The 17,689-nt window shown below is 34.5% G+C and overlaps 1 protein-coding gene across 3 annotated transcripts in view; it reads left to right on the forward strand.

Annotated features, from left to right (window-relative positions):
• Nucleotides 1-17,689, forward strand: part of LOC106882709 (dynamin-binding protein) — a 331,344-nt gene that overhangs the window by 43,921 nt on the left and 269,734 nt on the right. Inside the window, exon 2 of one of the 3 annotated variants that reach the window (XM_052968786.1) lies at nt 11,178-11,348. The exons of the other annotated variants lie outside the window; for them this stretch is intronic. Within the exon in view, the coding sequence (XP_052824746.1) occupies nt 11,340-11,348 (9 nt within the window). The 5' untranslated portion in view covers nt 11,178-11,339. The remainder of the gene's footprint in view (nt 1-11,177; nt 11,349-17,689) is intronic. 3 annotated transcript variants of the gene reach the window in all.

A 17,689-nucleotide genomic window follows, 5' to 3' on the forward strand; every position in this document is an offset into this window, starting at 1 on the left:
TATATATATATATATATATATATACATATATATCATCATCATCGTTTAATGTCCGCTTTCCATGCTAGCATGGGTTGGACGATTTGACTGAGGACTGGTGAACCAGATGGCTACACCAGGCTCCAATCTAATTTGGCAGAGTTTATACAGCTGGATGCCCTTCCTAATGCCAACCACTCAGTAATTTTTAGCCATTTGTTGTAGCAACTTTGTTTTTAAGTAGTTGTTATGCTTAGCACCCACCTAAGTGGTGAGTGAGGTATCATAACTAACTTAGCATGGATAATCTTCATTTATAGAATAGACCTGTGTGTGTGTATGTATTCACTTTTTACACGAAAACAGCTGCACAAATTGCTTCCATACTTTTGATTCATGAATAGTTTGACCTTGGATACATAATAGAGTCTTCAGTTTATTTTTTTATTAAAAATAAATAATATTGCTTTATATATATATATATATATGTATATATATATATATATATATATATATGATTCACTTCTTTAAAAAGGTTTCTCAATGTCAATTTCTGGTATTGAAGTAGCAATATTTTCCATTTTCATTTGCAAAGTTTCTCACTCATTATTTTAATGTTTTCATTTCAAGTTTTAATTTGCTTTTTGCAAACAACTATGATAAATTACTGAAAGAAATATTTACTAAGTTCACAAATTTAAATATTCGGTAGAAGATAGTTTCTAATGAGCTTTTATTTATATGACTTTTTCATTTCATGTTTATTTTATTCATTGTTTGCAATGTTCTTTCTTTCTCCCTGTCTTTCTCTCTTACACACACACACACACACGTCAGTCACACACACATGTGCGTTTTTCTTTGTACGTTTGTATACATTTATGTATGTGTGTGTGTTTGTGAGAGAGAGAGAGTGTGTGATGTCTAAGTGGCACTCTCTCTCTCTCACTTTCTCTCTCTCTCTCTCCCTCCCTTTCTCTCTCTCTCTCTCTCTCCCTTTCTCTCTCTCTCTCTCTCTCTCTCTCACACATCCATTTCATATGTTGTTGATACAGTATGTATGTGTGAGTGTGCGTGGGGTGTTCCACAATCTCCATTTATTTCAATCACTCTTGTAAAGATATTCATATAACTCATTTTTTCATTTAATCCCCATTTTAATTTTTGAAAAAGTTTCTGAGAAAAATGTTCTCACTCTCTACAAGAGGAGACAGGATAGATGTAGATGATCAGTGTTCTACAATGAAACAAAGACGAATACAGGTAGCCAGAGTCATTGTTGTATTCTGCAACCTTGTTAACTCTATTAAGTGTTTGCAAATATATAAACAAAGGTTTAGATGCTGCAACATACACTCTTATGCAGAATGGCAGTCAGCACGTAAATAAAAATAAAAATGACGAGGATACATAGTATGACCGAAGAAGATACATCAGTACCAATGGGGCATTTTGCCACATCTTCAATTTTCCCATTCATGAGAATCACCCAGCCATCATTCATCTGAGTGTCCATCTGGAGAATGGCCACAGGGTTATCTTTACAAAACAAACAGCCTTGCAACAAACACTTTCTCCAAAAGAAACTACCCTTACTACCTTTTCTAAGTTGTGTCATGTAGATGAAGATGCAAGAAAACTCCTTTACCCACAATTACCCAAGTATTACATTTGTTGGAGAAACAATAAATGGCACAAGTGGAAATAGGCTGATGCTCTTGCAAGAGTTTACAGTGTCCCCCCACACACCAAGCAGAATGCAACTACTTATGGCTCCTTTTGTATGAAGTACGTGGTCCCAAATCATTCTAAGATTTGAGAAGACTAAATGGTCATGTATGTTAAACTTATAGGGAAGCATGCTATCAACAAGGTTTTTCTAGAAAATGATGACCATTGGGATCTTGCATTGACTGAAGCATCAGTATCAGATTCTCCAAGGAAATTCTGTAACCTTTTTGCAGTTATACTGAACGTGTCAACTTGGCAGTCCCCTACAGCTTTGGATGAAACATCATGGCTGAGGACTTAAAGTATGCAATTTTTAACCAAGCACTGATTGAAATTGAAGATCAAGTTTTGGCCCTAGGAGGCAAAAATTTTCAAGTCTCTCTCTCGGGACTGCCAAAAACAAACCATCAAATTAGTGATTTAAGTTCAAGAGACATAACAAGAGGGACAAATTATGACATCACAGAATTGGCTGCATTTGTGGTTGAACATGAACCTAAACTTCTTCCAGAACAATGCTGTGCATATGATCCAATTTTTTGTTATTATTATTATTATTATTATTATTATTATTATTATTATTATTATTATTATTCAGAATTGTTTCCCCAATTGAAGAATAAATTGAAGTTAGAATAACAAATTTCTATACAACATATTTTGCGATTTTCTTCTCAGGTAATGCCAGATGCTTCTGCTAGTAAATGATAAGAAATTAATAGAGATGAGAGTTGTAAATTTACTTTATATATTGCAACTTAATGACTTCCTTGTGCCTGATGAGATATAACTAAATTTTCTATATCAGGATGAGCAACTGTGTAGATTCTAGATAGTTGCTTAACCTACTAGGAATAGCAGCACACTACTTATCTCTCATTTTATTATAATAACCATGACTAGTTTTATCATGTATAATTTAATTACAACTACAGGTAAAATTTAATTTGTATATCATGTTACCTCACCACACTTCTCACTGCCTTCTAAAGCCTAACACCCACTTCAACATGCCTCTCACCCTCTTGGGAGTGGTACTGCCCACATTGAGAACCTTTGCTTTAGATCTAGCCTGGCCATCCTCAATTAATGATCACACTGGCCATTATGTCCATGCTGAGCATGATTATGTAATGTGTTAGGTACGATAGATGCAGGCATGGCTGTGTTGAAAGAAGCTTACTTCCCAGCCACATGATTCCAGGTTCAGTCCCACTGCATGTTACCTTCACTAAGTGTCTTCTTCTATAACCTCAGGCTGAGTGGATTTGATAGATGAAAACTGAAAAAAGCCTGTTGTATATATATACATATATATATATGTGTGTGTGTGTGTCTGTCTGTCCCCCATAACTTAGTGGCTGATATAAGTACTGGGCTTAAAAAATAAGTCCTGGGGGCAATTTATTCAATTAAAAACCTTTCAATGTGATGCCCCAGCATGGCCACAGTCAAATGACTAAAATAAGTAAAGGATAAAAGATATTTGACTGCTGTTGTTTTGTCATTGTTGATTAGCCCCACATCAACCTTGGATAAGCAGACATAAGATCAAAGTTATTCCAGTTATGACTCTCCAGTCTTTTAAAAGATATCTCAAGACTATATTATGTTGTGCTCTTTCTTTTTAAGCTGATGTGGTGTGACTTAAGAGAGATTTGATTGCTATTTCCATCATGTTGAATAGCTACACTGACATTCCCTTGTTGCCTACTGTATAAATTGGTTGTACACATTTGATATTAATGGTTCTTTTTAGTTGTTTCTCTTGCTATGGAATTTTATAGAATTCTAAGTAATATACTTTTCTTAATTCAAAATTGCCTTTGATGTTGATATTAATTTAGCAAAATGTCTAACCTCAGACATATACTCTTAGAGTTGGTGTTTTGTAGCTAAAATGCTCATACAAATGCTGACCACTCAGCCATGAAATGAGAATCATCTCTTTATTACAGTTAGGTCATGTGAAATTAGTAAAATAATATAGAGCTAAAGACATAACAGAATATGAGCAGTGGGTTTGAACCCACAGCAATCTTAATCTCTGCAACTCTTCTCAATGCTTAGGATACATTGTACGAATCACATTCTGTTGACATTAATACAAAATATTCTTCTAATATCCAAACCAATCAATGAACAGAAAAATTGATATGGTTATGTTTTTAAAGAATTTTACTTCACAATGACGTTACTGGAGCTGATCCTGCAGTGCAGTACTTTGGGCAAGTGTCTTTTATGCATTGGCCAGTACATAGTGAGTGGTAATTGGTAGATAGAAACTTAACACAATTCCATCTTTTGTGTGTGTGTGTGTGTGTGTGTGTGTGTGTGTATCATCATCATTGTTTAATGCCCACTTTCCAAACTGGCATGAGTTCAAAGGACTGAGCTCCAATGTCTGTTTTGGCATGGTTTCTACTGCCTAAAGCCAATCACTTTACAGAGTTTAGTGGTTGCTTTTTTTTCATGGCATTACCACTATGAGGTCACCAAGTACTCAAAATGCAAAAAACCCCACCCCAACTAAGGGGTATACAATATTGAAGGAAATGCAAGTATGATAGAGGGACAGGAACAGGTGTTTTGCTGAAGAGAAGATACATGGCTATCCAGTTGGAAAAAGAGAGATGGTGAAGGCCTACCCTCAAGGTAGAAGGTGATATGAGAGAGAGGATAGGGATCAAAAAATAGAAAGGGTGGTAGGCAAGTTTGTATGAGTGTGAAAAAAGGGTTGCAGATGATGAGAGATGGGGATTGAGATGGGTATAGTGAATGTCAGTTTTGGTGGGGCAAGTGAAAGAAATTAGTGTGGGTCAGGGAGCAGGAGTTGAAAAGGAGTGGTAGTAGGGAAACAATGTGACATGTTGGGGAATAAATGGTATTATTTATAGTACCTGAGTGAGTAGTACTATAGTTTAAAAAATTGATGGATGGAAGTTAGTGGGGAGGCTGGACAAGATCTCAATTATGCTGAGATGGATGGGTTTTCTGAAGCTTAGCATATCACCATTCATCTCAGTCTTTTGTCACTTCCACTCAACATCTTGAGTTCAGCCTTCACCACTTAACCTCATGTCTTCCTGGATCTCACTTTCCTACAAGTTCTAGTATTTATTTTTAAAGCCTGGTACTTATTTTGTCAGTATTAGTCTTTTTTGCAACAAGTTATGGGGATGTAAACAAACTAACACTGGTGGCCAAATGCTGTTAGAGAGAGGCACACATACACACACACTATCTCTCTCTCTCTCTCTCTCTCTCTCTCTCTTATATATATGATGGTCTTCCACACACGTTTCCATCTATCAAATTTACTCACTAAACGTTGGTCAGTCCAGCACTGTATATAGTAGAAACCAAGGTACCACATATCGAGACTGAACCAAAAACCACATGGTTGCAAAGGAAGCTTCCTAACCACACAGCCATGCAGAATAGCTTCACCAAAACTGAAATTGCAAGTTTGTCTTGTGACTTAAGTTTCACATTACTTATCACTGAAACTCTTACCTGAAGATTGCAGTGGCATGAAATTCAAGTCATGAGGCAAACTCAAAGTTTCAGTTTTATTAAAAAAGCTGTATTCTCTATGTATGTAGAGCACTCCTCTCTCATTCATTCAAAAATCGACATATATGTATGTATATATTGTTCATGTACTATATAAAACCCTAACACAATAAGACTCTGAAACCATGAATTTTGTGATTCAAAAGACTAGCCAATCACATATTGGTTTTAATAAAGCATGTTCAATCAGATTTTTGTTTTCTTGGATGTGTGATGGTAGATGTTAGAAATGCTTTTAGATAAAAAAAAATAAAAGATTACCTTGAGTAGCAGAGCAGAAATTTTATTTTATATAGGATAGTACAGTCAGTGATAGAATTATAATACTACTTCTGAAAACTTACAAACAGACAGTTTTGTTGTATTGTACTACAAAACCAATTACAGAAATGGTCACTGAAGAAATTAATACTGGACACTACTCTCTTCTATGATTTGTACTTGTTTATTTTCTAGAAAACTAATAAAGAATGACTGATTGTAAGAGTGCAGAGAAATATATAAATTAATTTCATTGTTCTTTATCAATATTAAGGCATGACAGGTTACATATATCTATAGAGCTTCCCTCTTCTTGCATAATGGAGACAACTTTCTATCCCTTGTACTTTATACTTTCACTGAGAGCTCTCATGACAGTGAGCCCCAGCTCCTTAAATCATGGAGAAACGTAGCTTCTCTATTGTAGTGAAGACAACTGACCATGTGCAAAGTAACCTGTCTGGGATAGCAAAAATAATAAAAACTGGTGCAAATTGGTGGGTACCCTTTAGTGCTGATTGTATGATAAAATGCACACTGTAAGTGGTTGGTAATAAAAATGTCATCAAGCTGTTGAAAACCATGTCCAAAAAAGGAAAGAATGAATGGTGTTGGTATGTATTGTCAGCTATAGTGCAGGTAACTCATTTATAAAAGCATTGGTTGAAATTGAATAAACATGTCATGTTGTAAATGGTTTGTAATGAGGGGGACATGTGGTTATAAATACCTTCTACAAAGCACACAACATAGGCAACAACATAGATTTTGGCCATCTTTGTTGCTGTCTGTGCTAAATGGCAAAGGACTGTGACAGATGTAAAATGCTGAGGCATTTTCAACCTATGTACACATGGTAGAAATGTGCATAAGATGTTTTATATTACATATGTTTTGTATGTGTGTGTTATCATCATTTAATGTCAGTTTTTCATACTGGCATGGGTAAGATGATTTGACTGGAACTGGTAAGCCAAAGAACTGCACCAGGTTCCAGTTGTCTGTTTTCAGTTGGTTTCTATGACTGGATGCCCTTCCTAACGTCAACTACTTTACAGAATGTACTGAGTGTTTTTTACATGACATCAGCACTGGCAGCAACCATGATTCACTTACCTTGATGTGTCTTCTCAAGCACAGCAAATCGCTAGAAGTTTCAATCACTTGTCATTGCCTCTGTGAGGTTCAACAACTGAAGATCATATTTCACTGCCTTGTCCTACATCTTCTTGGGTCTAGCTCTTCCACAGGTTCTCTTCACAATTAAAGATTAACGCTTCTTTACACAGCTGTCTTCATCCATAAACATCACATGACCATACCAGTGACATACACACTATATATGTGTGTGTGTGTGTGTGTATGTATATATATATATATATATATATATATATATATATATATATATATATATATATACATACACATATATATATATGTACATACACACACATACATACATGAATATTATACATATATACACACATGCACACATGTACACACATAAATACACACACACATATGGAGTAATGATAAAGCCAAAAGCTGATAAAGTGTAACTAATAGCATGTAAATATTGGGTTAAAAAAACCCTTTGGCTTGAAAAGAGTTGAAGGTTACCCATGGGATGTCAACAGTATATATATATATATATATATAATACAAAAACACACAACTTGATATAATGGTATGTGATTTATCCATTCATTTTATATTTTTCTTCTGATAGTTTAATAATTTATTCTCTCCAAAGTTACTATCAGTTATGTCATGCATAGTTCAGGATTCTTTCAACTTTGAATCAAATAAATAAACAAATAAGTAAAAACAACACTTTTCTCAATATGACACCCAACTACTTTAACATCACCAGTCAATTGTTGAGTGCTGGGCAAAGTGTGTGTAGGGGTGCTCAGTTCTGTTGTCTTTCAGTGACATTTGCAATATATAATCTCCAGATTTTGACAACTGCTACCTGTCTGAATAAACAGAACTAATAAAAGTCTTCAACACTTGTTTGTTGCATGTTTTTGGCTTGTGGCAATTTCAAGAATGGATGCCATTTCTTGAAAATAATTTGCATAAAACTAAAGATTTTATATAAATGAGATTTTAGCAGCAATCTTTATGTGAAGTATCTCTGACGGATACTTCCTCTTTGGAAGTCTGCAGTGATATCTCTGAATTGCAGCATACAATGTGAAGCATTAGGGAGATGGGGATGGGGTATTGATCATTCCTTTCCCTCCCCCCATCCCAGTCCTCCACTCTGTGTTGTTTCCCTTGTGGTATTGTTGGGTGATTACTGTCCACATTACCCTGATCATTGAATGAGGGGAGCTGACAGCTAAAATCTCTCAAAAGTTTTTATAGCTTTCCACACAGTAATTAGTTGAATCTCGTAAATTTCATTGAAATTGTTCTCCATTGAAGTTGGTAGTTTGAAATTTGTATGTGTGTGTTTGTTAGTTTGTGTGTATATTTGTTCTTGTTTATTTGTAATGTGGGTAATTGGTTAAAACAAATACAAATTTGAATACTCTTGTTTATGGAACAGTTACTGTTTCTAGTCATTAATTTAGCATTTGACATTTCTACCGTGTGATTTACATATGTTAGGGGTGTGTGAATAGCAGAGGTGTTCTTTCTTTTAGTGTGTAAATAAATATTGATTTGAGGCATAGATTTGGTTGTGTGTTAGGAAGTTTGCTTCACAACCATGTGGTTTTTGGTTCCATCCCACTTTGTGGCACCTTATGCACGTGTCTTTTACTAGATTGATCAATAACTTGCCAGTTAAATTTTAAAATACTTTACATGAATATCAAGTAAGGTTGGTGATAAGAACAACATCCAGCTCATGCCAGCATGAGAAAGCAGATGATGATAATGATTTCATTAAACTAAACACCAAAACCAATTTTAAATGGAGAAAGAGATACAGCCAACTGAATTGACCTCAATATCTTACTGGTAGTTGGTACTGGAGAGAGAAAGGCAATGACAGCTCAGACAGGATTTAAACTCAGAATACACAACCTGAAGCTAAATACTAAATAAATTTTATGAGAATTAATATTAGTTTCTTTTTACAGGATGCAAAGCTGAGTTTTATGAGACAATTGGAATGATGCATGTATATTACTGGTACTTACAATCAATATGTGTGGGATTTGAACTAAAACACAGAGAAAACAAAACTAAATATTACAAGTAGGTCTACATTAGACATCCACTATTGATGGGCTTGTGTACAGTTTCCATCAAGCTGATTTCATTCACACTGCTTTGACTTATGAATTGGTGTACATATATGCATATGTGTGTCCATATATAAGTTTACTGTTTACTCTTTTCAGTCATTTGACTGTGGCAATGCTGGAGCACCGCCTTTAGTCGAGCAAATCGACCCCAGGACTTATTCTTTGGAAGCCTAGTACTTATTCTATAGGTCTCTTTTGCTGAACCGCTAAGTTATGGGGACGTAAACACACCAGCATCGGTTGTCAAGCGATGTTGGGGGGACAAACACAGACACACAAACACACACACATATATATATATACAAATACATATATACGTCAGGCTTCTTTCAGTTTCCGTCTACCAAATCCACTCACAAGGCTTTGGTCGGCCCGAGGCTATAGTAGAAGACACTTGCCCAAGGTACTACACAATATATACAGGAAAAATAGAACCCAAAACATGAGTATATATGTATTTTTTATTAATATTCAGCAGAAGCAGCTGAGTGACTCAAGGGCTGAGAATTCCATGCATTTGATAAGTGTCAACGTACAAAACTATTGGCCCTTGAGTCACTTTGTTGCTTCTGTTAAATATTAATAAAAAAATTGTGTATACGCACACACACACACACATACACACATGTACGTTTGTAATTGAGAACTTAGCAGTTTCTTAAATAGAAATCGATAGAATAGTTACTAGATATATACTAGGGTCAACATAATCATTGAATGTAGTGCCCTCTCATGGCTGCAGTCCAATGACTGTAAAAAGAAAAGAGAAAAAGAGAATGTGTGTTGTCAGTTTTTTTATTTTTTATCTCTAGCTATTAAGGCTACCAATAATCATTATCAAATAATGTCCACTTTTCCATGCTTGCGTGGGTTGGACAGGATTTGTTGAGGCAGATTTTTCTACAACTGGATGCTTTTCCTGTCATCAGCTCTCACCTGTTTCCAAGTAAAGTAATAATATTCCCCAATGTCAGATATGTTTTTTCAGAATATTGGAAATGAATGGTGCTAGTTATGTGGAAATGCAAATCAGTGGCATTTATTTATAACTACCACATGAAGTCATAGCAAGGAGACAGTAACAACACACAATTGCACACTCACACATACATACACATATACATGCTAGAATTGAAAAATGTGCATGCTCAAAAGGGTTACAGAATGTCATAATAAACCTTAAAAAGTATGGGACTAGCATTGTTGCTCAAAAATATTGGAATCGCTATTTGTTGTACGTTCTGAGGCATCTCAAAACATGTGTGAATTACGATATCATGATAATTATTAAACCAAGTTCTTAATATAACAATTTGAAAATGTACAAAATATGATCTTTGATTTCAAGTAAGTAAATTCATTATAATACTCTTTATATTAAAGCATATAAAAAACATATTTCACACTGCATGCAAATTACCATGATAATAAAAAAAAAACTGGATTTATGATGAAATCGAATCTATATAACAGTGAAAGTACAAAGCCAAAATAATTATAAGCAAAGATATATCGCATTATGATACGGTTGTACATAAGGTAAATGTGTTTGAAAGTTGTGGTTTCTTTGGTTTGTTTGTTCCCAAACAACACTTGTTTTGGTGCTGTTGACACTGCTGGGTTGAATGGTACTGCCCAGGTGTTGAAACCATAATGATATCCGTGGAGCAGCTGATGATGGAGGTATGTTGGATTGTTGGTATGGCTGTTTTTGTCTATGTGGAATAGTATTATAATACATCCGTTTGATATTTATGGAATAGTTATGCGAATTAAACAAAGTATTACTAAATTATTTTTTATTGATTACTTGTAAATTTATAAAAATTATCATTCATAGATTGAATTACTGTGTAAAGATTACATTAGTATTTGTACACAATTGTTTTGTTAAAATTGAGTATACGATGATTTGACTTAATTCATTTTTAATATGATTTAATTTTATGAACTAAACAAATTTCTTGTGATAAAAGGATGCCACAAAATGTACAACATAGTGATTCCAATATTTTTGAGCAACAATGCTAGTCCCATACTTTTTAAGGCTTGTTTTGACATGCTGTAACTCTTTTGAATGTGCACATTTTGCAATTCTAGTTTCGTACCTTTTAAGGCAACGCTTGTAATATTTTATATATGTACCGTATTTCTCCTAATGGTGTGGTAGCTAATAGGTGTGTGCTTGTTCTTGTGTGTACATGTGTATGTGTGTTCTTGTATAGTCCCACAGATCTTGTTTAATTTAGCTTTAAAATTAATAGAAATCAATGTCCTTTATATTTCTTTCTTTCACATTTCCTTTCATCAATAGTAAGTGTTAATTTACATTTCTTCCTTTTCTCCATGCATGTTGCAATATTTCAGCTCTTTGATGCATGTTGCAATTTTTCGGCTCTTTGATGCATGTTGCAATATTTCGGCTCTTTGATGGTTAAAAAAACACACCACATGGACTATTAAACTAATACAGCTCTTTCAACATTGATCTCGTTTTCTTCTTGGAAATTTACGGATTTACTTACATAAATGAAGCAGGTAAGAACAAATATCCAAGGCTTTTTTCAAGTTTAAAATGTGACATTGTTTTTGTTATATCTACATTCCACACACATAAATACATAAAAACAGAACACGCTCGTGCACACACACACACACACACACACACACACACACACACACACACACACACACATACACTCACTCACACATGTAGACACACACACCCACACACACAGACATGCACGAAGACAGCTCCATGCCAAACCATCACTCATTGGTTGATGACGATTGAAAATTAATAAAATGCAATCACCATGCAAATGGTCATGACCCCCTTACACTTTTATTCGCAAGCTAGGCATATATTGTCAGACACTCAGTAGACTCAACTATAACATTCCGTTGTTGGTCACTGCATGCCTGACAGATATGACAGATTTTTTTCACTTTTTATCTACCCAATTCACTCACAAGGTTTTGTTTGGTCCAAGGCTATAGTAGAAGTCACTTGCCAAGCAGTGGGACTGAGCCCAAAACCATGTGATTGGAAAGCAACCTTATCATACTGCCATACCTGTGCTTACAAAAATATCTGAAAGAAATTTTGCTGTTATGTACCTATATGTGTTAATGTGTTTCTATTGCATTTTTTGTAAACATTGTATCCTTTACATACAAAAAGGAAAACAAAAAAAAAAAAAAAGATAGTTACTATAAGAATTCCTTGAAGGCTAAAAAAACCCACTGGTTTTTATTTTATTGATCCTTATAGAATGAAAAATGAAGAGTTTTATTTAAATGGTATTTAAACAGGACATTTAAATAGAAGTGTAACTGATAAAATGCACTTGCAGTGTTTGACAGATATTCATTTTATTGGGATGAAAGGTAAGTTGAACCTAATGGGATTTTAACTCACAATACAAAGAGACACCATTTAATCTGATATTCTACTAATTGTACCATCCACTGCTCTGATGACTACAACAGTGGTGATAGTTGTTGCTGTTTTTAACATAGGCACAAGGTCTGAAAATTTAGGGCAGGAGAATAGTCATTTATATCAACCCCCAATACTTCACTAGTACTTTGATTACTCTTGGGCTGATGAAAGATAAAATTGACCTCAGTGGAATTTGAATTCAGAATGTCAAGACAGACAAAATGCCACTAAGCATTTTTCCCAGCACTCTAACAATTCTGCCAGCTCACTGCCTTAATGATAATAATCTTTTCTACTATAGGCACAAGGCCTGGAATCTTGGGGGAGGGGGTAAGTCGATTACATCGACCCCAGTACTCGACTGGTATTTGATTTATCAACCCTGAGAGGATGAAAGGCAAAGTCAACTTTGGCAGAATTTGAACTCAGAACGTAGTGATAGACAAAATGCTGTTAAGTATTTTGCCTGGCAGGCTAATGATTCTGCCTGCTCACTACCTTACATAATAATAATTATAACAAAAGCACTCAGAGAGCGCAAACCTCTGCCAACTGAACACCAACGTTCTCTCAACGATTAGCTGGAGATGATTTTTAAAATGAGAATATCTGAAATAAACTCAACTGCTCTCACAAACGAGAATACTAAAAATGAACCTGACTGCTCTCAAAAATTAAGTAAAAAAAACAGAACAATAATCCAGAATCCTTGTCCAGTACCTGATCGATCCCAATGGTGGTCATGGAATGTGAAGGTAGGCATGCAGGCCATGTTTTTAATGCTATGTGTGTGTATCTGTAGTGGGAACAGGGACAGTTTTCTCTACAAAGGCCTTTTTTAGTCTATGCACTGATATAGTGTCTTTATGTCCATTAAGGTCTATAGTGAAAAATTTATCCATGCATAAAAGAAAACAGAAAGGACCTGCGTACAGTGCTGTTAACAGTTTAACAACATCATTGCACACAAAAACCTGAGTCCAAGAGGTAAAGCTTCCTTCAAGGCAGAGATAGAAATGCAATTGTCAAGTAGGTAAGATGTTTTAAACAGGAGCAATATATTCAAAATTGGTAAAACTAAAACTTGTTGAGGATAAATTAAATTTATTATTGTTACTGAGTATGTTAGTGTTATTTAATTTCTGAACAGTTTTGCTGCCATTTGTTTATGTAGTTTGATTTCTTAATCCATCAGTTTCTAATAAGATAGAGACCTGAGTAAAATTAATAATAGAGAAATGAAAATAAAACTTTGGAAACAGCAATGCTGCCATAACCTATGTGGAAACCATGAGCATGCTTTCAAGGGAGATAATCGGAGAAAAACTTGAAAGTCAACGTAAGATCGTAATACTTCATGTAAAGTAAATATAACAAATAATCCAGAATCTTTTTCCAGTACCGGATTGATCCCAAAATGTAATCAGTTCGTGCCAGTCATGAGGACAAACATCCCTGAAAGTTTCATCTGAATCTATCCAGTGGTTCTTGAAATATTTTGTCCCTGGACAAACAAACAAACACAACTGAAAACAATACTTCAGCCTTCGTTAAGGCAGAAGTAATAATAATAATAGTAATAATAACAGCAGCAATAGGTCAGCAATTTGGAGGGATGGTGGCTGATTGATACCATCAACCCTAATACTTGACTGGTACTTTACCTTATCAATCCTGAAGGATGAAAAATAAAGTTGACCTTGCAAGGTTTGAATTCAGAATGCAAAGAGCTGGAAGAAATACTGCCAGGCATTGTTTCTGATGTTCTATTGATTTTGCTGATATAGCCACCTTAATAAGTAATAACAAAAGTAGTTCCTTTCCAACTTTGTTAATATTGAATGCGTATACTTACACATACACATACATACCAACACTTGAATATGTATACATGCATGTTTACACACAAAAACAGTCATGTACATATGCACACATACATATTTATATATACACACACACATGTATACAGACATGTACACACACACACACACTCTCTCATTTAAACATAGACATATTTCTATTGTGGTAGATTGTAAAATATTGATGTCTCAAGAATTATTAAAGACAGTTAGTGTTACAAACCACTAATCCTGTTTAAGCAGTTCTAGATATGACATATTCAGTAGGGAGTAGGGAAGGGTGTTAGTAATTAAAATATCTCCTTGTGATATTCCTGCCATTTTCACTTTATTCTGTTATTGCATATATTATTATTATTAAGTTGTTATGTTGCTTTTGTCTTTGTGCTGCAAGGGAAATTTTGCTGATTCTCTATAAGAGATATTCCTTGGTGTTGCTGTTTAGCCCTAGGTCAACACTGATGGAGCTGATCCATGATCAAAGGCATTCCTTTATGACCATTCTGTCTTTTCCCTATGCGCAAAGGATTCAGGGCCACATTACTCAACATCTTTTCTGTGATAGTAGGGTGTGATTTAAGAGAAGTTTAACTGCTATTTCTAAAGGCCTTATTCCCTTTTTGATGTTAGTAGTGACGGTACTTTTATTTTTTATGGTGGCAGTGTTGTTGTAATTGGTGGTGGTGGAGGTTTTCAGCTTTAGGTCAGCTCTGATTGAGCAAGTTTACACTTTAAAGTGTGGTCATTTGATCTTTCTTTCAGACTTAGTGTGTTTAGGACAGCATCATTCAGTGTGTTGTTATCTTTTGTTTTTAAGATGGTAGGATGTGATTATGAGGGAGGTTTGATTGCTGTTTCCAGTAGGTTGAGCAACTACATAGAGATGTTGTTGGTAATGGTAGCAGTGGCTGTGGTGGATATTGTTTTTAATAATTCCATAGATACATAATAATTTTAGCTGACTCTTGAAATAATCAATACATATATGTTATTTTATTTTGTATTATTCATGCACATATGCATGCATATGTCCTCTTTCTCACCTCTTATCTCCCTCCCTTTTGTCTCGCTCATCCTTTTATTATCTTCCTATCCAGCTCATTCTTCTTCTCCAGTTTCTACTTATATATGAGAGTGTTATGTTACTGTGATTGTATGATGGTGGTGTTGTGTCAGGTATTGTGTTGTATGGTGTGTTGTGATGTTATGTCCTGTGCTGCAGTGTTGATATGAGGTCTTTTATGGTGTGTCTTTGTATGATGTTGTGTGTCTTATTTTGTTGTATGGTGTGGTGTCGTATGATGTAGTGCATCGTGTGTAGAAAAGTGATGTGTATGATTCTGATGTGCTTGAAGTGTGTATGAATGTTATATATGTGTGTAATTGTGGTGTGTCTGATGCATACATACACTTCAGAGGCATATTGTGGTAAAATATATATTAATGTAACACTTCAACAGGTTAAGTTGAACATAATTCACAAATATCATTTTTATGAATGTATATTGTGTTTATACTCATTGTAGATGTTGTAGATTAAATATTGAGTATTTTTATATAGAATGAGTATATACCTGTCATGCACATTTGTAAGGCAATGTCTAGTTGTTGAGTCATGTTCACAAACTAACATTTTCTCAATGTTCCTGGGAAAGCATTTTTTCCTCAAAAACTGTTTTAAATCCTTTTCCTACATCTGTATAATGTTTAGACATAGCATTTGTATTTCTATAGCCAAAGGCAGTTCTTACAGCTTTTTTTATTTTGATAAGTTTGATCTCGTCAGAAGAAGAAAGGCAGTGCCTATGACTTTAGTGCAGGGGTTTAACTCTGGAGAGAGGAGTAAATCCTCAGATCATAGATCTTGTTCAGATGCATGAAACAGTGGACTCTGCTAAAGGTACCTAAAGGCTAGGTAGTACTGTTAAACTATGCAACACATTGCCGACTGGGAACAGATTTAGCCAAGCCATCTGGCTCTGCACAATTTCTGTATACCAAAATTTCATTCAGTAAGGTTGACATAAAGCTATAGCAGAAGACAGTTTGTCTAAGTTGCTATGCTGTGGGATCAAACCCAGAACTAAGTGGTTGTATTACAAATTTCTTAACTGCACGCCCATTCCTGTTAACCTTAACTCTGTTTCAAGAGTGGAGCCTGTTGTTTTTCACTGGACAAATTGGAGCAAGTAGAATTGTATGATTTACACAGTAATAAAACATATTCATTATAAGATCCGAGGTTACTATTATATGGTTAATAGTCCTCCATCCTTAGCCTCATTCTATAGTGTTTCATCTTTATTCTCTCTTCTTTTGAAAGCTGTTCATGTTATGTTGTTCAATTATGATAAAGCATAAAAAAATATGGAAATTTATATTAGATAATTTGCACACACACACACACACACACACACACATACACACACACTTTGCTTTTGTATATTTATCATCACTTCATGGAGAATAGGCTTGAAGAAAATCTCAATTTTTTAGGATTTCTTTTAAAATGTCTTCCTCTAGTTTAATGTAATTTCATTTTATACTCTAAAGCATTTTCATCTGAGATCGTTATCTCAGTGCTCATTATCCCAATATGCTTTCTTAGATAGGCTAGGTTGAGGTAGTTGATGTCCAAAGTGGACATTTGCAGTCCATCATCAGTAGAAAACAAAATATGGGCAGAAGGGGAAATTAGAAAGGTGAGCAAGTATAAATGCTTGCAACAGAGAGGATTCCTTTAACTGTACTAATGGTTGATGTTGTGGCATTGAACAAGGTGGTGTCTTAGCTCTACCACCTGGATCTAGTAGTTGAGGAAAAAGTGTCAATAAAGGTAGTACTCCAGAATGGTCTTTGCTGTGATGGCTAAAATTAGCTGAAAAACTTTTACTTCATAGTGACTGGTTAGAATTAGACAAGAAATTTAGTTGTGAAAGTATTTGCTTTAAATATTTTATGGACAATTAATGTTCAAATTTGAAAACCATATTGTCATTGATGTGTGTATGTGTGTGTGTGTGTGTGTGTGTGTGTGTGTGTGTGTGTGTGTGTATATATATAAACTGGAATTTTTTGTATAATTATATATTGTTAATGTTAATATAACAATACATAAAGACGGGCTAAAGTTGAAGTGCTCAGCATGAGCTAGAATTCATCTTATAGTAAAAATAGATACATAAGGGTGGAAAACCACAGGAATAATACCATATGTCCAACGCAAGATATAATATGTGTGTTCAATTCCTTCAAGAATCAAGTAAATTTATAGTATTCAGTCTCTAAAGTGTCTAAACGGTACGGTAAAAAGACAGGCAAATACAACAATAAAAACTTTAGAAATATCATGAATGTTCAAAATATTTATTAAAAAAATATTTATAAACATGCATGATTTACAAGTTGTATAAAAATATGACAATTAAAGTTAAAACATTACAATATATAGACGTACATTATGATATAACTTATAATGGGTAAATATATACGGTATGATGAAGTTATAATTTTACATGTATTATATTAAAAATGTGTACATTAGGACAGGATAAAAAAAAACAAAAAAAACGTAT

The sequence above is a fragment of the Octopus bimaculoides genome, chromosome 6, assembly GCF_001194135.2.
Source record: "Octopus bimaculoides isolate UCB-OBI-ISO-001 chromosome 6, ASM119413v2, whole genome shotgun sequence".
Classification (NCBI taxonomy): Eukaryota; Metazoa; Mollusca; class Cephalopoda; order Octopoda; family Octopodidae; genus Octopus; species Octopus bimaculoides.